General features: G+C 49.1%; 1 protein-coding gene across 1 annotated transcript; it reads right to left on the bottom strand.

Annotated features, from left to right (window-relative positions):
- Nucleotides 1–1,448: 1,448 nt before the first annotated feature.
- Nucleotides 1,449–23,096, bottom strand: LOC143827244 (uncharacterized). The gene is given in 6 exon segments (XM_077316684.1): nucleotides 1,449–2,336; nucleotides 2,338–2,367; nucleotides 4,547–4,624; nucleotides 5,758–5,826; nucleotides 16,145–17,393; nucleotides 22,889–23,096. Coding segments are annotated over 5 exon segments (1,713 nt in total). The 5' UTR covers nucleotide 17,393; nucleotides 22,889–23,096; the 3' UTR covers nucleotides 1,449–2,048.
- Nucleotides 23,097–23,206: the final 110 nt, after the last annotated feature.

Genomic DNA, 23,206 nt, shown 5'->3' with positions numbered 1-23,206 from the left:
GTAGAGGGTCTTACAGCTTAGTCCTTTTCCACTTCAACATTTATAGCCTACTGCTTAGGCATGCTGAGGCAGTGGTAAATCCTACAGTATTCAAAAGACCACCCCTGCCCCAGACTAAGCATGCAATCTGCAATCCTAATGCATTCTTCTACCCTCTGGTTGATAAAACAAGGTTGCACTTACCCGTAGCTCTTGTTCATCCAGTGGTCTTCTGCGCATGCGCACAAGGGGACTGCAATTCTGCAGGCCTACCATGAAGAGGAGCTGGCAAACGTTCTAGACTACACTAACAAGATCCCAGAGTGCCCACCCCTCCCACTGCTGGAGAGAGTGGCTTTCCCACCCAGAGTCACATCACATGGGAGGGGAGGCACTCATCCCTCAGTTCTCCCATCGCAGCTGTGAAGGTAAGCAGGCAGGTCGCCTCAGCGGGGACAGGAGGGAGGGAAGTATGCCTGCACAGAAGACCACTCGATGAACAATAGTTACAGGTAAGAGCAACCTTGTTTTCATCTTCGTGGCTTCTGTGCAGTGCCACATGGGAGAGTAGCAAGTTCACGCACCAGAGGAGGTGGGCAAATGAGCGGAACAAGGCCTGTAACACTGCTTTTCCAACAGCTGGCTCCCTAGAACAGGGGTAGTCAAACTGCAGCCCTCCAGATGTCCATGGACTACAATTCCTATGAGCCCCCTGCCAGCGAATGCTGGCAGGGGGTTCATGGGAATTGTAGTTCATGGACATCTGGAGGGCCGCAGTTTGACTACCCCTGCCCTAGAAGAATCCATGTCCATGCAGCACTGGTGTACGAAGGTCAACAGATCAGACCATGTTGCCATCCGACAGATGTCATCCAGAGGAAGGCCAGCAGCGAACGCAGGAGGCTTGTGTACTTGTCAAATGTGCATGGATGTGAAATGGACAATCAATATTGGCCAATTTGCACACTAAAACAATAGCAGATACAATCCATCTGGAGATGGTTTGAGGGGAGAGCCTCAATCCCTTTTTATGCCCCTTGGAGCAGATCTTTGAATGAGACACTCCTTGACTCTGTCTAAATAAAATGGCAAAGCGTGTTTCACATCCGGGGAGTGTAATACCCTCTCTGGGTTGGATGGGTTCAGAAAAAAGGTTGGAAGGGAAATGGTCTGAGAGAGGTGGAAATGGGTCACCACCTTTGGTAGGAAACCAACCCTACGACACAGAAGGACTTTGGTAGGGAAGACCTGCGTGAAAGGAGGTTTCACATGACAACGCTGAAAACTTCACCCACCCTTCAAACCAGAAAAGCTGTTTTGAAAGAGAGGACAGACAAATCTGGCCTTTTATCATGAATGCCTCTATGACCAGCAGTAAGCCACTGCCATACAAAAGGTTGCAGGAGCAATACCCTTCCCAAACCCTGATCAGAAAGAATTTGATTGGAATAAAGCTTGGAAAGAAACAATTGAAAGAAATATTTTTAATAAAGATAAAAACAACAGTCTATTTAAAACAATGAACTCTGAACTGTTATTGACACTATTTTCAGACTCCTGGTAAAAAAGCCGTGAAGAATTTCATGCCCATTTCCCCCCTTCCATCAGAACATTTAAGTCACTCTCAAAATTCAGTCCAGACACCAAAGCAGCTCATTCCCAAAATGCAGCAGGACAAGAATTCACAAATCTGAGCTGCCTTAAAAGTGGAGCAAGCTCTCTGGAGGGAGATACGTCTTATCTGTCCATTCAAGAGTGGAGAGGTAGATATTTCAGTAATTTAGATATCCAGGCACGCTAGCCTGAAATCAGCTTAATTTTTTGTTACTCTATTTACTAATCTTCGACCAACCCGCAAAAAAACTGGACAACTATGGGATTCTCTGCGGGCGGCAACACAGCGAGCAGAGGTCAACTCCTGGTTTTGCCAGCCACCCTCTACTGGCGCACTCCCTGGGACGTCAGGTCCGTAACCAATTCCATCCCAGGAAGCGTGCCAAAAGATGTGTTTCCACATCAAAAAATCACTGCATATAAAACCCAATTCAGTTTCTTCTCTTACCCACCGTTCAGCCATCAAACTTTACAGATTTAGAGGCGTATTTATCTATGTGCCCCATTTTCTGAGGCGCTGGCTGGTACCCGAGGCCACTGCCTCGCCGTTGCTTCCGATCCATTGCCTTCTCAAATTCGGCCTGCAGGCTCTGCTGCAGTTTCGCCTCTCCGTGCCTGGCCAAAGCCAGGTTATGTTTTGTCACCGTCGCCGGTGGTTCCTGGGCCAAAGCAGGACCTTGCTTAAAACCACCCATTAGTCTGAGAAACTTCCTTTTTCGCTCTGCGCTGTCGAAAGTCGAAAGTCGCCGTGCTCCACTGGCCAAAATGGTGATTCTGAAGAAATAAAAGACAAGATGGGTGCTATTTAACCCTGTTAGGGTATGAGGGTTTCCTATGAGCCCTTTGCATATAAGACCTCAACAGCACGTCAGATACCAGCTGGTGATAGGGTTGCCAGCATGACACGTACGATATGCATGAATCTAGTGGTTATGTTTGTATTCATATGTATCTGTACACATTGCGTGCACTGAGGGACCCATCATGGCTCCAGCCATGAGCCGGTACTGCCTTACATTTCATTATAAGAATGAACAGCAACTATATAAAACAACGATATAAAGCCTGGGGGTTGGGACCCATCTGGGGGTTGAAGGACCCTTTCACAGGGGTCGCGGCAGGGCAAGCAGCTTGGCCGGGAGGGGAGGGTGCCATCCACACAACAACCTTGCAGGGTAAATCGAGAGAGTGTTTATCTGTCTGGAGCAGCGGAAAAGAGCGAGATCGGCATGGTGGGACAAGAGGCAGAACTGAACTAAGAAACCCCGGAAAAAATCTAATGTATATACAATCCTGAACCATGGATCTTCAAGCCATTGGCCAGTTTGGGTTTAATTTCTGTGAAAGAACCCTTGCATAACTTTATGGTTGGGGGTCACCACAACATGAGGAACTGAATTAAAGGGTCGCGGCATTAGGAAGGTAGAGAACCACTGATATCAACAGTAGTGAAGGTTCATGGGGGAGTGGCAATCGCATTCCTACCACCTTCCTGACACTTCCATGTCCCAGCTCCTGCTTTTCTCATACCTCCTCTTGTTCTGCTTAGAAAATGCAACCCATTCCACAGAGTCTATAAGACAGAGCTCTTTCACCAGGTTGAGGCTGGGCTGAAGAAGAACTTAGGGGCCCCTCTTCCTTCTCTACCGACCCTCTGGAGGCACTGAGTTGCAGGGGGCTAGTGTGGTTTAAGGCAGGGGTAGTCAACCTGTGGTCCTCCAGATGTCCATGGACTACGATTCCCATGAGCCCCTGCCAGCATTAGCTAACGCTGGCAGGGGCTCATGGGAATTGCAGTCCATGGACATCTGGAGCACCACAGGTTGACTACCCCTGGTTTAAGGGGTATTAGACTATACTTACTGTTTTTACTGTTACTTTATTGTTGCACTCTGCCACGAGCCAGCTGGCCGAGAGTGTACGGTTAATAAATATAATAACAAATCAGTTTTGTATGCAAACAAGGGACACCTGGCGCCAATTGAGGCTTGCCACCACTAATAAACATGGCCAAGGGGACCCAATTCTGTCCAGCGCCTAGTGGGGGCAGATGCTCGGGAATAACAGCAGCCGCACGAACCTGGGATCCAAGTGGGAAATTGGCCATGCGGACGGCGGCCCTCGGAGACCGACAGCTGAGCCCATGTCTTCTCGCAGAAATGAATGGATGCTTTCTTGGATGCTTTGGGATGCTTAGGGCTGATCCTGTGTTGAGCAGGGGGTTGGACTAGAGGGCCTGTGTGGCCCCTTCCAACTCTATGATTCTATGATCCTGTGTTGAGCAGGGGGTTGGACTAGATGGCCTGTGAGGCCCCTTCCAACTCTAGGATTCTATGATTCTATGAATGGCCTGGCAGGCAATTTAAGACTCACCTCCCCAATCTCTGCCAAGACCGCGATCGCCCCATTATTCCTTCTGCCAGGGCTACCTTCCTTCAGGATGCAAGGGCTCTCCCCTTGTGTTAGTTAGTGGCAATCACATATGCAGCCTGCTAAATCCAGGGAGGGAACTGGAAACATCCCTCCTTTCCTTCCTCTCTATTTCCTTGGCCACGTAGTGTGTGTGGGGGGAGGGGGAGGAGGGTCATGCTAATCAGAGTCCTGGTGACAGCAATGGCCGAGGGCTATTGTTATTTATATCCGACCATAAACGGAAGACATTTTCTGCAACAAACCCATCACAGCTTATTCTCTGCCGGAATCCAAAGGGGGTAGGGGGTGGGGGAATGCTACTTTTCAGGATTAATGATGAGAATTACAGTTCACTGGCTCTGCAGTTCACCAGGCTGCTGGCAGCCTCTCCGGGGACTGGACTAATTCGCTCTGTAGAACGACCTCCAATTTCCAATCAGAGGGGAGACAGGCTTGCCGGGCTGCAGACATGACCAGCATAGCAAATGCGGGACAGGAGTGGGCCACGAGCAGATCAGGCTCTGGCAGGAATGGAGCTCACCGATTCTTCCTCTCCCTTTGGGGCCTTTGTTTTGCCAGATTCCCGGTCAATCTCTTCTTGGAGAGCCTGCCGTCTCAGCTAGGGCAGAGAAAGAAAAACCTTATTTCCCCCTCCCGTTGAAATTGTGGGCAACAGGTTAAGAGAGTCAATAAAATCAGAGCCCAGTAGCTCCTTTAAGACCAACAAAGATTTATTTAGGGCATGCAGGCACTCTTCGACAGTAGACGTTGATGTACACGTTGTCAGTACAGACTGGTATCCCCATACCTACGTGAGCCTGTGGCCAGTATTATATTATTATTATTATATATAAGGATAAATTCTCAATATAAAATTGATAAATATGCTGAAGACTCGGAGGACTTGACACTGATGAAAGACTCTCACTGAAAACGGATATTACCTGGATTCCGTTTTGACAGAAGTCCTACAGAATAAAGAAATAAGGAAAACTACAAAAAAAGGACACTTTTCTTTCTTTTATGAATATATTTATTGTATTTCCATTGGGTGGGTCTGTTTCTCTCTGTTTGGTTTAATTATTAGACCGTCCTTCTTATACTCTTGTATGTATTTGGTTATGACACTATCTACGGATGTAACAGAATTGGTTTTTGCTATATATTCCCTGTCATGTAAGAAGATCATAGTCTGATAAAGGGTTCTTGCACTTGAAAGCTCACAACTTGAATAAATCTTTGTTGGTCTTAAAGGTGCTACTGGACTCTGATTTTATTGTGCTACTTCAGACCAACACGGCTACCCATTTGAATCTCTCTTTAGGTTAGCGACTTGGTGCATTAAAATACCGACATGGCACCTTGTAGCAGCAGGCTCCCAAAGAACCACAATAGAACTATGGCATGAAAACACAAAGAGCAGCATGAAAACAAAACACAGACCACAAAGCAGCAGAGCTAATGAAAACACGAATGGCATTAGAGCAGGGGTAGTCAAACTGTGGCCCTCCAGATGTCCATGGACTACAATTCCCAGGAGCCCCCTGCCAGCGAATGCAGTTTGACTACCCCTGGCTTCTATCATGACTTTGGGTTTTGTTGTTCTTGTTGTTGTTTTCAACAGTTAACTGACAAAATGAGAGCCGCCTATCAGCCGGGCTCAGAACCTGGACGACAAAACGTGAACACTGGAAGTTCTGAGATGCTCCCATAACGATATTCCCACAGCACAGAAGAAAAGAGAGACTGTACCTTGTCTATCTTGACTTCATCACAATTTCCTTTCTTAACGGCTATCACTTGGATTTCATCGTCCCTTTCCTGTATAAAAAAGACAGAAGATTTGAGCATCGCTGTGAGAACCTTCACATGCTCAAGCAAAGATAATCTCCCACGCTATGTAAATACAAAAGGGTATTATGAATACAGAATTACAGGAAGCTGAATGGAACTTGGTTTTCTCCAAGAGGTTCCAGTGAATCTTCTGGATTATTAATAGTTTAGAAGTGAAGGAGCAGCTGGGTGTGCACAAACGGAGGGGGTGGGGATGGGACTCAAAACCAAACTCCGAGGAATAAAATGATCCCCAACTCTAAAGAGAGAGAGCCAGTTTGGTGTAGTGGTTACAAGTGCGGACTTCTAATCTGGCATGCCAGGTTCGATTCTGCACTCCCCCACATGCAGCCAGCTGGGTGACCTTGGGCTCGCCACGGCACTGATAAAACTGTTCTGACCGAGCAGTGATATCAGGGCTCTCTCAGCCGCCGCCGCCTCCTGCTCCTCTTCCTCCTCCTCCTCCTCCTCCTCCTCTTCTTCTTCTTCTTCACCCACTTCTTCTTCACCCACCCCACTGGGTGTCTGTTGTGGGGGGAGGAATGGGAAAGCGACTGTAAGCCACTTTGAGCCTCCTTCGGGTAGGGAAAAGCGGCATATAAGAACCAACTCTTCTTCTTCTTCTAAATGCATAAGACTCTACACAAGAGCTCTACACAAGACTGAGAAACTTCCATGTGATTCCCTGTTATGCTAAACCACTGGGAGGAGAGAAGGAGTAACTAACACACAACAAGAACAATGAGGGGAGGCAAGGGACACTCTTTGAGTTATGGAAGCTGTTGGCAAGTAATCGGGCTTGAACGAAACAGAGTGAAGGAAGGTGCCAGAAAAAAAGACATACAGAGGAAGTTCGAAGAGCCAACTCACGCGTGAAATAACCCAAGAAGGCAGAGAAGGGCGTGATTTGCAGCACATGGGGGCAGGCAAAGAGCAATGGGCTCGGCTTCATTTGTTCCTTGTTGCACGTGTGACATTTCGAGGCAGTTCGGGCCAACTCCTAAAAAACTCTCTCCGACCACCGCTGCTGGTGGGAGTTTCTTTCAGGAGTAACAAAACAGCAACGACAAAAATGCACACACAACACCAAAGTGGTGAAGGCAGCCTGCCAAGGGCCACGAATGGAGCCACGATTTATTCTGTGCGGGGAATCAGCCGAGGACGTGAGACAAGCGTGGGAAAGAATCTTCCGGTGGGAGCGGATCTGAAGGACCATCTTCAAGGACCAACTGGACCCAGTCAGATTTATGGGGCTGTTTAGAGATCAGCGTCCAAACGTGCAGTTCTGGGTGTCTCCAGCAAGTCTGGTTTCTCCACACCCTGCCTAACTTTATAAGCATCTACTCCAGGGCAGAGTCTGCACTTCCTTTCTTTATTCCATTGTCAATCCTGTTGAATTCAGATCGCTTTGAACTCGGGTCTTCCTCTCCCCCCTCCTCCCCATTGAAACGGGTAAGTCTTCTGCACGTGGTTAGGGAGGTTCAGAAGGTGGGGGGGGGGCTCTTTCTTTCTTTTCTTGAAGCCTCTTTCTTTTCTTGAAGGGGGGGGGGGAGAAGCCAAGCAGGGAGCCTCTTTCTTTTCTTGACGGGGAGGGGGAGAAGATCGAAAAAGGCAGAGGAGGGAGGAAAAATCCAGGACCGACAGGAGAGAAGTTAGGGGCTTCTCCTTTAGGGCAAGCGTGTCACATGACCAGGTGTAGCCTATCAGAGGTTCTCTACCACGGAGCTTTCTTTATTCAGGATTTTCAGCACTCCAAGATATCGCACAATAAAGGTAGGGTCACTCCGGATCAATCCTTCTTGCTGCAGAAGGAAAATTTAAATTGCCCAAAATCCAAACAGGAATCGCATTCTGTGTAGAGGGCAGGGACTAAATCGATCTGGGGTTGGAATAAAAGCTCTGTGCAGTTTACACCCAGGATTCCCCACATTCCTGCCACTGCTTCTCCTGGTGCCCATCAAGCTTCTCAGAAAGTGGGTGAGGTCACTGTAAGGAAGGGCTTGTTCTTGGGCGGCTGCATCCTGACGTTTTCCTGCCTGCGACAGGATCGTGAGGACGGAGAGCACCTGGCTTCCCTTAGTCTGTGTTCTCATTCCACGCCAGTCTTATCCCCCTCCTGCTTTCTCCTTCTCCTTGGGCAGGGGTAGTCAACCTGTGGTCCTCCAGAGGTCCATGGACTGCAATTCCCATGAGCCCCTGCCAGCGAATGCTGGCAGGGGCTCCTGGGAATTGCAGTCCATGGACCTCTGGAGGACCACAGGTTGACTACCCCTGCCCAAGGAGATTTCCTTCATCGTTTTAAGTTTCCTTTTCTCTGCCTCCCTTGGGCTAGTCCTGGTTTCTTTTTATTCCCCGTCGCTTTCTCCCCCTGTCGTTCGGCTTCCGCTTTGTCTCTTCTTATTCCCCTTCCATCCTTTTGCAGACTGAAGAGAGGGGTATTGTCCTTGGCTCTGCCTCTCACAGCAGCAGCTGCTTTGGTATGGGGCTCGCCATCCCCCCATAAAATTCCAAAGATGCTTGTGGGCGCAAAAAGATTGGGAGACATCCCCCCCCCCCCGTATTTCTAGTCTAATTCACAGGTTGAGACAGAACTTGATACATGATCTAGCCTATCTCGGGGCACAGCTGTTCCTTGTGATGTCTCCTCGCTTCTTCCATTCATAAGCACAAGACCAAACCGGAAATTGGAAGGAATCCACTTTCTGAAAGGGATTACGGGGTTCAACTCGGCCTTCCCTTCAGGCTCCCTTCGGAAGTCGGGATTTCTTACAAAGGCTGACAAGACCTTGCCTTGCCGTTTTCTGTGGCTTCCTTAAAGCCCCTGCTCTTGAAGCTGCAATGATAGCCAGCTTCAGAGGTTTCCAGAGTGGGAAGTGAAACAGGGCTCCAAAACAAAACAAAAAAATGGATTTTTTTTTTGAGAAACTCACGACTTCAAGGACTGGATGCCAGCAGTCCCAGGACTTTTCACAGGTGCCAAAAAAAGCAGGCCCCTTATGCAATGTGGGGATGCTGCGGCACAAAGAATAAACAAAGAAGGTGCTCTAGATGAGGGTAGACTGAGCACTTATCTGTCATGAAGGGATGAATATCCAGGTGTGGACCAACCTGAAGAGACAGCAAATAGCAGACTGCCAGAGATGAGAAAATTCCAGTGACCGCCCTCCTGTCAAATATGTGCAGGAGCGTCCTTGATGGACAAATCCTCTACCTCAGGGGTAGTCAACCTGTGGCCCTCCAGATGTCCATGGACTACAATTCCCATGAGCCCCTGCTGGCAGGGGCTCATGGGAATTGTAGTCCATGGACATCTGGAGGGCCACAGGTTGACTACCCCTGCTCTACCTCAAGGCTTTCTGCTATGTACTATTTCCTACCGAGACCACAAGGGAACAAGATGTTCCATGAACACACAGATGCACACAAAGAAAAAGGGCCTTTAAATTCGCAAGGGGGGGGGGTGCAAAGTGTGCCTTTGGCCAGGGGGCTGGGCCCTGTCCCACTGCGCTCTTCCGAGAGTTTTCCCGTGAGGCATTACTGACTACAAACGGCCCTGAAAGCAGGATGTTGAAGGCTAAACTAAATATGCTAAGCTGAAAATCAGCTGGGAAATGTTACTAAGGGGAGGCCGGGTTTCCCTCCCGCACCTCTGCAGCTCAGCAGGAGCCCCGGCCCCCTCCCTTGTGTTTGTTTGCCTCTTCAAATGCACAAGATGACTGACGGCTGCTTAACTCGCCTCTCCGTGTGGGAGCAGCTGCCATGATTCGAAAGGCGGCCAGCGGACGGTGCCGATTTAATTAGAAAAGGTATCCCTGCAATAAAGCCATCCTCGGTTTTAAAAGGTCAAAAGGAAAAACGCCTTGTAATAAAAAAAACCCAACCCCCCTACGACAACCCCACCGGCCTGGGGGGAGAAATCCCATCATGAACAATGGACGCCTGGAGATTCTTTTGCAAGGGGAGTGCACTGTGATTCCCTGCGGCTGAGTCCGTGAGGGAGACCCCGGCTTGGGGCCCTTGTTGTGTTCCAGAATCGGCAGAAGGGGGTCTGGTTTTTCCGGCAACGGATCGAAGCGGCGGGGCTGGCGATGGGCCTGAGGCTGTGACATGCCCTGTCTGTGGCATGTTTGTATTTCTACCCCAGGGTAACTTGAAATGCACCTGCACCCAGTGCAAGTTAGTAGTTCTCCTGGAAAGGAAGGTACTGAAGCGAGAAGAACGCCTGTCCACACTTTATCCTAAAAAGGAGAACGAAGAGGTCATGGGGGACTTTTTGGACGGCAGCTGGGAGAGGTGGGAAAGGTCTCTCACCAATTAGAGGAGAACCCAGTACAAGAGGACAGGGGATGGAAGAGTGTTACCCAGAGGTGTCGAAAGATAAGGAGATATTCTGCCCTTCTGATACTCAGAAATCGTTTCCAGGATCTGCCCATTGATAGTGACTCTAGACCAGGGGCAGTCAAACTGCAGTCCTCCAGATGTCCACGAACTACAATTCCCAGGAGCCCCTGCCAGCAAATGCTGGCAGGGGCTTCTGGGAATTGTAGTTCATGGACATCTGGAGGGCCGCAGTTTGACTACCCCTGCTCTAGACCACAGGAACAAGGGCTACCCAGCCAGCTCCCCCAATAGCTCAGAAGATGCTTCACGGGCTCTTCTGTTACCCAACGTATTAGGACTAGGAGATGCGTAATGGTGATTGGCCAAAGTGTGTCAAGAGGCATGCCGTCCACTGGGCACAGAATCAAGGGTGTCACAGAAAGGCTGGAAAGACCTGTAAAGCCCAAGGACAGAGATCCCTTCCTGATCATTCACGGGGGAACAAATGATGCTGCCCATATGAAACGAGATTACATGGCCTTGGGGGGAAAGGAGAAGGACTTGGGAGGTTTAGGAAGGGAAAGAAAAATAATGCAGATAGATGACTGGCTACGTCAATGGTGTCATCGGGAAAAGTTTGGATTTTTGGACCATGATCACACTTTATTGGGAGATGGGGGAATGCCTTTGCAAAGAGCCTGGCTGACCTGGTGAGGAGGTCTTTAAACTAAGTCCAATGGGGGAGCAAAGCCTAGTTCGATGATGATAACTGTAGAGGGCAACACTGCAGATTTAAAGGGAACTATCTGTAAACCGCCCGTGGCGCCGCGGGCTCCACGGACTAAATAAAACAGTAAGGGGTCCTGGGGCGGGATGAGTCCGGGATGAGGAAGGGTCCAGATTGGACCCTTCCTCATGACAGACAATCGGAGGGACCAATCGGCAGGCGCGAAGCGCCTGCCGATTGGTCCCTCCGATTCCCAGCCCCAGGAACTGCGAGCCGCGCGCAGCGCGGCTCGCAGTTGCTCCCAGCCTGACGCGGCGAGAGGCGCGAAGCGCCTCTCGCCGCGTCAGGCCGCCTGAGGGAGACCCCGGCAGTCGCGCGAAGCCTGGGGGAACCCACGGACTCCTCGAAGATAAAAAAAAAAACACCCGCCGCTCGGACCGCCGCCTGGGGGGACTCCCGGACTACAAAACAAAACAAAAACAGAGACCCGCCGCTCGGGCCGCTGCCTGGGGGGACTCCCGGAATTAAAAACACCCAAAAAAAGAGACCCGCCGCTCGGGCCGCCGCCTGGGGGGACTCCCGCACTAAAAAAAACCCAAAAAAAGAGACCCGCCGCTCGGCCCGCCGCCCGGGGGGACTCCCGGACTACAAAAAACCCAAAAAAAGAGACCCGCCGCTCGGGCCGCCGCCCGGGGGGACTCCCGGACTAAAAAAAACCCAAAAAAAGAGACCCGCCGCTCGGGCCGCCGCCCGGGGGGACTCCCGGACTAAAAAAAACCCAAAAAAAGAGACCCGCCGCTCGGCCCGCCGCCTGGGGGGACTCCCGCACTAAAAAAAACCCAAAAAAAGAGACCCGCCGCTCGGGCCGCCGCCTGGGGGGACTCCCGCACTAAAAAAAAACCAAGCAAAGAGACCCGCCGCTCGGGCCGCCGCCTGGGGGGACTCCCGCACTAAAAAAAAACCAAACAAAGAGACCCGCCGCTCGGGCCGCCGCCTGGGGGGACTCCCGCACTAAAAAAAAACCAAAAAAAGAGACCCGCCGCTCGGGCCGCCGCCTGGGGGGACTCCCGGACTCAAAAAAAAACCAAACAAAGGGAGCCCTAGGGAGCCCTCGGCGGCCATCGCGCCCAGCGCGGCCGCCGGGGCCTCCCTCGGGATAATCCTACCTGGACGGCTTCACGCAGCGCCGCAGGACGGAGCCCTTCGCTTTGCCCGCCCACGTCGCGCCTTCTTCCCTTCATACTGAGACTGTGTCCTGCCGTTGACTGTGTCCTCGCGTAGCTCTCCATTTGCAGATGGGCCTCCACGTTCTACCGCCTTCCGAGGCCGGGGGAAAGGACTTCGCCTAACCCTTTCTCCTTGCAACCCCTCCCCTCCCCTCCCCAATTGCTCTCGCTGTCCCTGAATGCCTGGGCTCCAGCCAGGAAACCGAGCCGTCAGGCCGCCGCCCGAGGGAACCCCCGGCGGTCGCGCCCAGCGCCGCCACCGGGCCCTCCCTCGGGAGAAGCCTCCCTGGACGGCTGCACGCAGCGCCGCAGGACGGAGCCCTTCGCCTGGCCCGCCCACGTGGCGGCTTCTTCCCTTCATGCTCTCGCTGTCCGTGAACACCTGGGCTTCGCTTCTTACCAAGTGCATTGCCAGGGGCAGCAGTAGGAAGAAAAGCCATAGGTAGAGATGAAAGCTGTTAGTAAATTGGCCTCCCGCGCCGCCCAGCCTCACGGTGAAGCTCCCCGCGATCGGCAGAGTGGACCGCAGCCAGGAAACCAAGCCGCGCCACCCGCCCTGGCCAGCGGAGCTAGGTGGCTGTCGCCTCCCCGCTCTCCCGATGCTAGAAATCCACCACCGAGCTTCCCTGGCGCCTCCCGCAACTCCATTGCCTTGCCCTTTAAACAGAGAAGCCGGCTCGCCAGGGCTTTCAAGAGAAGCCTCCCTGGCTGGCTTTAGCTTCTAACACTGGATGGCGCCCGGAGAACCCTCGCAAAGATGGCTGCCGCCGCCAGGCTGGCACGCTGGGGCTCTGCGGCGTTCTCCCGCATGCTGCGGGCGCCTCGCCCGGACAAGCCCTGAAGACGTCCACTCCCACGGAGCCGACACAAGGTCAGTCTAGCGCCCATTTTATTACGAAATATAAAATGGGCTTATTTTCTAGTTAGCTCATAAAAGTAAAGGTAAAGGTATCCCCTGTGCAAGCACCGGGTCATGTCTGACCCTTGGGGTGACGCCCTCCAGCGTTTTCATGGCAGACTCAATACGGGGTGGTTTGCCAGTCATTACCGTTTACCCCCCAGCAAGCTGGGTACTCGTTTTACCGACCTCGGAAGGATGGAAGGCTGAGTCAACCTTGAGCCGGCTGCTTGGATCGAACTCCCCGCTTCATGGTAATCGCTTCAGACAGCATTTCTGCTGCTTACCACTCTGCGCCACAAGAGGCTCATAGGAACGTTCAAAAACTAAAATCCTGGGGTAATTGTATGACAGATTAGAATGTTTCTACACTAATGCGCAAAGTATGGGAAACATGCAGGAAAAACTAGAAGTCCTAATAAAGAAAGGGGACTATGATCTAATAGGCATTACAGAAACCTGGTGGGATGACACTCACAACTGGAATAATAGGATTGAGGGTTACAACATTTAAAAGGGACAGACAAGGAAGGGGGAGGAGTAGCAATATATGTTGAGAATATATATACTTGTGAGGAAGTACATAGAATCACAAAGTTGGCAGGGACCTCTAGGGTCATCTAGTCCAACCCCCTGCACTATGCAGGAACTTACAACTTCCTGCCATCCCACAGTGACCCTGGGTATGCAAGGAAGGGCCACAAGAGACAAACACTGGCACATCCCTTCCTGCCCACCCCCTCACAATCTGCCTACGTTCATAGAATCAGCATTTCTGTCAGATTATCTAGCCTATGCTTTAAAACTTCTAAAGGAGGTGAACCCACCACCTCCCAAGGAAGCCTGTTTCTCTGAAGAACTGCTCTAACTGTCAGGAACTTCTTCTGGATATTTAGCCGGGTTAATTTCAACCCACTGGTTCTGGTCCAACCCTCTGGGGCAACAGAAAACCACTCTGCTCCATCTTCTCTGTGACAGCAATCCAAAGAATTTGAAGATGGTTATCATATCACCTCTTAGTCGTCTTCTCCCCAGGCTAAACAGACCAAGCTCCCTCAACTTTTCCTCATATGACTTGGCCTCCAGACCCCTCACCATCTTCATAGCCCACCTCTGGACACGCTCCAGTTTGTCTACATCTTTCTTCAGTTGTGGTGCCAAAAACTGAACACAGGACTCCAAGTGAGGTCTTACTAGAATGGAGTGAAACGGTAACATCACCTTGATCTGGACACTATACTTCTTTTAATACAGCCCAAATTCCCTTTTTAGTGTACTATTGCCAAGATAAGTTTCATAGTGATGCATATGCTTATTTCTGCCCAAATGAATAATTTTATATTTATCACTATTGAAATTCATTTTATTAATTTTAGCCCAGTTTTTTAGCCTGTCAAGGTCATCTTATATTCTGATTCTGTCTTCTGGTGTGCTTGCTACCCTCCCAGTTCAGTGTCATCTGCAAATTTAATGACCCCTCTATTCCTTCATCCAAATCATTTATAAATACGTTGAACAACACAAGGCCCAGGACAGATCCCTGAGGCACTCCACTCATCACTCCTCTCCAAGATTTTGAACCATTTACAAGCAACCTTTGGGTGCGATCTGTCGACTACTTCTCAATCCACCTAACATTTTACCAACTTGTCAATAAGAAATATCCTTTGGAACCTTATCAAAAGCCTTATTGAAATCAAGATAAATTATGTCCACAGCATTTCCCTGATCTAGCAAGAGTGTAACTTTCTCGAAAAAAGAGATAAGGTTAGTCTGACGAGACTTATTGAGATAGCCATCCTGACTCTTAGTAATTACAGCCATCCGCTCTAGCTGCTCAAAGATTGACTGTTTGATGATTTACATGTTCCGTGTAAGTTATATAATGTTCAATGTAAACCGCCCAGAGCTGCAAAGAAATGGGCGGTATAAAAATCTAAATAAATAAATTTGTTCTAAAATTTTGCCAGCTATAAATGTCAAGCTGATGGGTCTTCCTTATTCCCATTCTTGAAGAGGTGGACAAGAGGTGTCTGCCTCCAATTTTTGACACGTCACGTGTTCTCCAAGAATTGTAAAAAATAATGGACAGAGACTCAGAAATTACAGCTGGAAGTTCTTTTAGTACCCTTGGATGCAATTCATGTGACCCAGAGGACTTGGTTTCACTTAAAGAAATTAAGTGTTTTTGGACTACCCGCAGTGATCCTAGGCTACAACTCCCATCCCTCATCACATGAAATGATTCTGCCACACTGAGCAAAATTCTCCTTGCAAAAGAAGACTGAGAAGTAGGAATTGAGCAGTTCAGCCCTCTCTTCATCTGTCCCCACAATGGTCCTACCATGTCCTTTTTTATTAAACTTTCTTGCTAGCCTGAGCTCATATGAGAAGACAGAATCAAAATACAGGAAGATCTTGACAGGCTAGAAAACTGGGCCAAAATGAATTTAAATAGTGACAAATGTAACGTTCTTCATTTAGGTAGGATAAGTCATATGCATCACTATAGGATGAGCAAGTCTTGGCAGTAGTATATGTGAAAAGGATCTGAGGGTCAGGAAATTGCTGATTGCCACTGTGGGATGGTAGGTGAATTTCCTCCAGGAGATGTTTGGTGGGGGGGATCACTTGAGCATGAAATTGGGGTCACTTTGGGTGGGCAAGTACTTGTGAGTTCCTGCATTATGCAGGGGATTGGACTAGATGGCCCTGGAGGTCCTTTCCAACTCTATAATTGGGGATCAGCAGAATTTACAGCATGGGGCTATAAGCACCAGGCATGACCTGTTTCATAGAACAACATGGATGGCCCTGGTCATTTCCATGCCTTGCCTCGTAGCTTCTGCCAATGTGGGAGCTTACCACATTTGACAGACACACCTCCTAATACGGTGGTGCTAAAACAGTACATACACTGGACCTGCTTATCCACCTGGCCTGAAACCACATTTGTGAACTGGGACCACGCCACTGTAGCATAAATGCATAAATAACCGCCAGTATGCATGGCTAATTAGCATCCAATTCTAATAGCTGTTCCAATGTTATGACGGTCAAAAAGACTTGTAATCAGTTATCCTAATCCAGTTAATCCAGGCTATTCTCCCAGAACAGTTCCTCTGTCAAACATACCTTTACTTTTTTCTTGCGCTTTACGTGCTTGGAACTGGGCTCTTCCTCGGCTCCCTCGGCTCTTTCCCTTTTCTTTGCCTTCCTCTTTGTGGCATCGCACTGCTTGCTGCTGTCCTCTAACCTCGCTGCCGGGCCTCGCTCCTTCTTGGATTTTTTGGCTTTCTTTTTAGCTCTTTTTATTGCTGCTGCTGTTCCCTCCCAGCCAAAAGCATCTTTATTGTCCTCCAGAAGATCTGTGTGATTGTCAGCAACTTTGGCACAGATTTTTTTCTTCTTGTGGACTTTGCTGTCACCTTTAGGATTCTGGGACATTTTTTCTTCAGATTTAGTCTTCTGAAGAGTCTCAGTCGAGACAGCAGAATGGCTTTGCTGGTAATCGGCTGATGTCAAAAGGCCACCAACTTCTTCCTCCTCCTTCAGTTTATTTTTCTTCTTCTTCCACTTTTTCTTCCCTTCCTGCTCTGTTACTTGCCTTCTCTTTTTGGATATGCGGGGCACGCCCTTGTGATCTTCCTTGCAGTCATTTTCTCCTTGCAGCTTATGTGTGGGGTCTGCAGTGCCTTTCTCCAAAAGCCCATTTCTGGTTTCTCGACTGTCCGTAGATGTTAAATAGCAAATATGCTTGCTTTCCCCCTTGCTTACACCATCCTGGGTAACAGCTGGTTTTCTGTCTGACAGCATCAATTCGTGAGAAATCGTTTTCATTGTGGGGAGCAGGTCTTTTTTGGAATAATCACCTTCAGCATGTGATGGCACCAAGGAAGAAGCAAATTTGTGTTTCTTCTTCTTTCTCTTGGTGCAGCATCCATCGCTGCCTCCAGAGGTATTTTTGCATTTCTGACAAATAAGGAAATCGGCTACCAGACATTCTTGGCTTGGAATTTCTGGACTGCTCTTTTGCTTGCAGGAAAGCCCTTGTTTTCTCTTTTTCTTTAACATCTTTGTTGGATTCTCTGTTTCTTTTACTGATTCCAAATCCAAACTGCTTTGTATAGTAATAGGGAGGCCTACAAGTGCTTCATTCTTTAATTTAGAGTCCTTCTTCTTCTTCTTCTTCTTCTTTGGACTTGAACCGTTCCCTTCTACTGGATGTTTCTTCTTCCCCTCCTGGGCCTTTGTGGACAGACCAAACTGAGCATCATCATTCTCTATTATAACAATAAGTGGATTCCCGATTGCCTTTTTCGTTTTGTTCTTTTTCTGCACAGTTCTCTCAGAATTGTACTTCTTGCCATCTTTTACGACCATTCTGGAAAGCAGCATATAAAACAACACTTCTTTTACTGTTTTTATATCAACTGATATGATATTGATTGCATTGCATTGTAATGGCCTATGGCTGGAAACAATAAAGTCTGTATGTATGTATGTATGTATGTATGTATGTATGTATGTATGTATGTATGTATGTATGTATGTATGTATGTATGTATAAAACAACACAACAAAAGAAATTCAGAGTCTTTAAGACCAACAAAGATTCATTCAAGGCGTGAGCTTTTGAGTGCAAGCACGCTGCTTCAGACCGGCTACCCACTTGAATGGATAATACAACAGTTGGGGGAACCATTTGGTGAAAGCGCCTCCCACAAAAATCATCAAAGGACCCCCTGTTCCATGTCGGTTGCTACACACATTCATTCTAAATGGTTCCTTCTAGCCTCTAGGTCAGGGGTAGTCAAAATGCAGCCCTCCAGATGTCCATGGACCACAATTCCCAGAAGCCCCTGCCAGCGAATGCTGGTAGTTGGGAAGAAGCCTGGCAAACTCTTGTGTTTTTCCCTCCTCCTCCAAGTGTACTCTAAGAGCAACCCTTAAAATTCATTTACCTACCTATCTCTCTGTTCACGTTTTTACCCTGCAAAGGAACCCAGGATTCTCGCCTCTATTTTCTCTACCAAACAATCCTTCTGCTGCAAGGTCCAGGAAAAGCACAGGTCACCTGCTGAACTTTATGGCTGATGTTTGGTCTCCCTAATCTTGGTCTCTCCCTCCTTAAAAACTGGCCCCTGCCACAGTGAGCTGAATTTTAGGCTCCGGATGTAATAGTCTTGTGCATGCATCCCTCCCAAGATGATGATGCATTTTGGGGAACCTCCAACTGAATACTTGAGTTGGAGCCTAGGATTTCTGTCCAAAGTCTGTCAAAGAATCACAGAACCAAAGAGTTGGAAGGGCCCTCCAGGGTCATTTAGTCAACCCACTGCGGAATGCAGGAAATTCACAGGATGATGCCAATGAAGCCTCTCTCCTTCTTCGTAATGTTTCCTATATTTGTGGGACCCCCAAAGGCTTTGATTCTGAACCAGTCCCTGGATGCAACATGCTGAATACAAACTTGTTCAGGCAAAGACTCATAGGATATTAGAGATGTGCGATTCAGTTCAATTTGAAGAAGAGTTGGTTCTTATATGCCGCTTTTCCCTACCCGAAGGAGTCTCAAAGCGGTGTACAGACACCTTCCCTTTCCTCTCCCCACAACAGACACCCTGTGAGGTGGGTGAGGCTGAGAGAGCCCTGATATCACTGCTCGGTCAGAACAGCTTTATCAGTGCCGTGGCGAGCCCAAGGTCACCCAGCTGGCTGCATGTGGGGGAGCGCAGATTCAAACCCGGCTCGCCAGATTAGAAGTCCGCACTCCTAACCACTACACTAAACCAAAACAAATCAATACCAATTTTTTGTTGCTGCCCTAAGCCAAATCACACATCTCTTTATGAATGCAGTACTCGACTCACTGAAACCTGAATCTGTTTGGGTTTCCCAAATTGATTTGGCTCCATTATACCCTACGAAGCCATTAAATCATTGGGAAATCTAGCCTACATCTATTCAGTGGTCTGATGGGGGAAGGTTTTGAGGTAAGGTAAAGGTATCCCCTGTGCAAGCACCGAGTCATGTCTGACTCTTGGGGTGACGCCCTCTAGCGTTTTCATGGCAGACTCAATACGGGGTGATTTGCCAGTGCCTTCCCCAGTCATTACCCTTTACCCCCCAGCAAGCTGGGTAATCATTTGACCGACCTCGGAAGGATGGAAGGCTGAGTCAACCTTGAGCCGGCTGCTGGGATTGAACTCCCAGCCTCATGGGCAGAGCTTTGAGACGGCTGCCTTACCACTCTGCGCCACAAGAGGCTCATTTTGAGGTAGAGGCAATAAATTTGCAGCATAGCTACTACAGCCTCTCCTCAAAAGAACTGCTAAGTTTCAAAGAGATTGGGCCAGGGAGTACAATTCTATGGGACCTATTTTCTTGTGGGGGAAAACAGCCAAGTGATCCAAGCCCAACAGAATGTCATCCCAATCTTTTTTTTTTTTTGGGGGGGGGGGGCGGAGGGTTCTTTAGAGAAGCTCCAAGAGTTATGCTGTAAATTTGGTGCCTCTTCCTTAGCCCCATCCTCACCCTGCCACTGAACAGACTGGCTACATTTCCCATAGACTTTCATGACTCCATAGGTTATAATGGAGCTGAACTGATTTTGCTAAACCCAAATCACTATACTGAGCCAGTGATCCAGGTGTTTTGGGTTCACCCCAATTGATTTGGATTTAATCAACCCAATTTTTTAAAAAAATATGTTTTGCAGTGCACATTCTTGATGGACACAGAAGAGACCTTGGCAGTATTAAGAATAAGAATGGATCGGAGACACAAACGGTTCTCTGACCAATTCTATTTAACATCTTCATCCACCTTCTTACCCAACTGATACAGAAGTTCAGGCTGGGCTGTGACCAATATGCTGATGACACCCAGCTCTTCCTCCTGATGGATGGCCGCCCTGACTCCCCCCCCAGAAGCATTAGCCAGCTGCCTGGAAGCAGTGACGAGATGGCTCAAGTAGAGTCACCTGAAGCTCAATCCTTCAAAGACGGAGGTCCTGTGGTTGGGCAGGAAGGGTCCAAGCGAGCAAATGCACCTGCCCAACATGGACAGTGTGCAGCTACCAGTAGCTCATTCTGCTAGGAACCTGGGCATGATCCTAGATGCTTCCCTCTCAATGGAGGCCCAGTTCACAAGAGTAGTGTGGCTGGCCTTCTAGCACCCTCACCAAGCCAAACTACTAGCACCCTACTTGGCTCCAGAACCCCTTACTACAGTGAGTCACACGAGAGTAACCTCTAGGCTAGACTTCTGCAACTCACTCTACGCAGGCCTACCCGTAACTTTGATCTGGAAACTGCAACTGGTCCAGAATGTGGTGGCCGGGGTCTTCACAGCGGCACCATGGAGGTCCCACATCTGGCCTGACCTCCAACAACCGGCTACCAGTCAAATTCCAGATCAGGCTTAAGGTCTTGGTAATTACTTTCAAGGCCATACGCAGTCTGGCCTAGTGTACTTCAAGGACCGTTCTACCTATGCCTCTCAAAGAGCTCTGAACTCCGCCATCTCCAACAGGCTAGTGATCTCTCGCCCCAAGGAAGTCTGCTTGGCCTCAACCAGGGCCAGAGCCTTCTCTGTCCTAGCCCCCATCTGGTGGAACGAGCTCCCAGAGGAGAACAGGCCCCTGATGGGACTGGAACAGTTCTGAATGGCCTGCAAAAGGGAACTCCTCCACCAGGCATTTGAGAGCAACCGAAAATAAACAGCATTTACTGGCCCCCCAAACCTCCCTCCCATGAGCCCATATGACGGATCAGACAAACCATGGATGGACACTTGCAGGGCCCAAACAGGAGCCGCTTTGCGGCTCCTGATTGGGCCCTGTGAGTTTTTATCCTGGACAGGGCCCGCCCTAACTCCTCCCCAACAGCCCTTACCCTTTTATTTAATACCGCGGAGCGGTTTAAAGATTAAAGATAATCACTGAGTCTGATGCATTGTTCTGTTTACATTCTGTTTACAATCTCCCTGAGCCTTAGGGGAGGGTGGTATATAAATGTAATAAATAAATAAAATATTTCAGGTTTGTTGTTTAAAATATCTCCCACCCCAAGCCTAAGAAACGGTAATGTTGGAGGCAGATGTTTGAAGGAGGAGAAATTGCTTCTCTCGAACAACTGCCTGAGACAATGCAACATCTGCCCGCTTTTGTCACCTATAATTTTAACTGCCTCATTATTTAGAGATGCTGTGCCGTTCACAGCAGTAATTGCACCTTTGCAAAACAGCAGAACTAACGTGCTTGGTTCTCTCACGACTGGGTAGTGTGCTGACACTTCTGAGCAGAGCCTTCTTTCTTGTTGATGGCATAAAGCCACAGCCAACATAGTAAGCCCCGTAGGATTTGCAAGACAGGAGGTATTAAGAGATGTTTTGTCTGCTGTCGGCCTCTGCACAACAACCCTGGACCTCTTTGGTTTGTCTCCCATACAAATACAGGCTAAGACCAACCCTGCTTAGTTTTTGAGGTCTTACAAAATCAGGCTAGCCTATCCAGGTCCAACTGAGCCTTAAAAGGTAAAGATATCCCCTGGGCAAGCACTGGACGATGTCTGACCCTTCGGGTGACGCCTTCTAGCGTTTTCATGGCAGACTCAATACGGGGTGGTTTGCCAGTGCCTTCCCCAGTCATTACCGTTTACCCCGCAGCAAGCTGGGTCCTCATTTTACCAACCTCGGAAGGATGGAAGGCTGAGTCAACCTTGAGCCGGCTGCTGGGACTGAACTCCCAGCCTCATGGGCAGAGCTTTCAGACTGCATGTCTGCTGCCTTACCACCCTGCTCCACAAGAGACTCTAAGTGAGCCTTAGTGCAAAGTAAATAGAAGAAAACAAAATCACGCCAACTTACTACATCACCAGTGCCACCTCCTTATGAGGCAGAACAAGATGGGTAGCCATATTTGCCTGTAGCGGTAGAAAGCAGCAAGAGTTCAGTAGCGCCTTAAAGGCTACAAATTTTGTGGTACATGGCGCTGACTCGCTGCTCACTTCTTCAGATAACAGCATCCTCCCTTTGTGAACAGGGCACATGTATGTATGTATGTATGTATGTATGTATGTATGTATGTATGTATGTACTCATATCTGTACATATTATTTATTTATATTGTATTTAATAAATAAATAATAATAATTAATAAACATATGGGTATATATATTTGTACATGTAAATGCATTATCAAAACATTGTATAAATTTACATTAACATATATTTACATACACATAGGTTGGCACCTACATACATACATATGCACATCTGAATGTTGTTTCTATATACACATATATACCATATATACACTACCTATGCACACAGCTGTATTTATTATTTGTACACACTGGCCATAATTACACAAAGGCTAATGTGGATAGGTTGTTGAGGGGGACAACCCCTCTCCTCCTCCTCTTATTATTATTATTATTATTATTATTATTATTATTATTATTATTATTGCCCACCCTTCCTGGTTGCTTTAACGTTATGGCCTCACCTTACAGGTGTGCCCTTCACACGTCCCCCGCCTGCATTTTCAGTGTTCGGTTCTGGGAGTCATGAAGTAATTATCAAAGCTGATAGTGGGCGAAAAATTGTTTTTTATACGCCACTTTTCACTTGACCCAAGGAGTCTCAAAGCGGCTCCCAATCGCCCTCCCTTCCTCTCCCCACCACAGACACCCTGTGAGGCGGGTGAGGCTGAGAGAGCTCTGCGAGAACAGCTCTAACATGCCTGTGACTAGCCCACGATCCCCCAGTCGGCTGCAGGCGGAAGAGCTCGCCGGATTACAGGCCGCTGCCCTTCAGCCCTACACCACGCGGGTCCCCTGAGCACATGCAGAGCGTCCTTGCGCGGTTGCCAACCTCCAGGCGCGGCCTGGAGCTCTCCTTCTGCGCTCCAGAGACCCGTCCCTCCGGAGTCCCTGGCTGCTTCGCCAGGCGGACTCTGCGGCCTTAGGCCCCGCTCCTCTCCGGGAAGCTCCTCTCCGGCCAGGGCTGGCGAGCGCCCCCAAGCAGGGCCCTCGCCACGTGCTGAAGTGAAGGGAGGCTTCCCCGGCGAGGAGCTCCACTTCATCCCCGCACTCACCCGGCTGCCTTCCCGGCGTGGCGCTCCCAGAAAGCGCGGGGCTCCCTTCTCGCCCGACCCGGAAAGGCAAGGCCGAGCGCCGCGGCCTACCCGAG

This window comes from Paroedura picta, chromosome 17, assembly GCF_049243985.1.
Source record: "Paroedura picta isolate Pp20150507F chromosome 17, Ppicta_v3.0, whole genome shotgun sequence".
In the NCBI taxonomy this organism is placed as follows: Eukaryota; Metazoa; Chordata; class Lepidosauria; order Squamata; family Gekkonidae; genus Paroedura; species Paroedura picta.
Note: the sequence above shows the minus strand (reverse complement) of the source record. Positions and strands in the feature narration are given on the sequence as shown.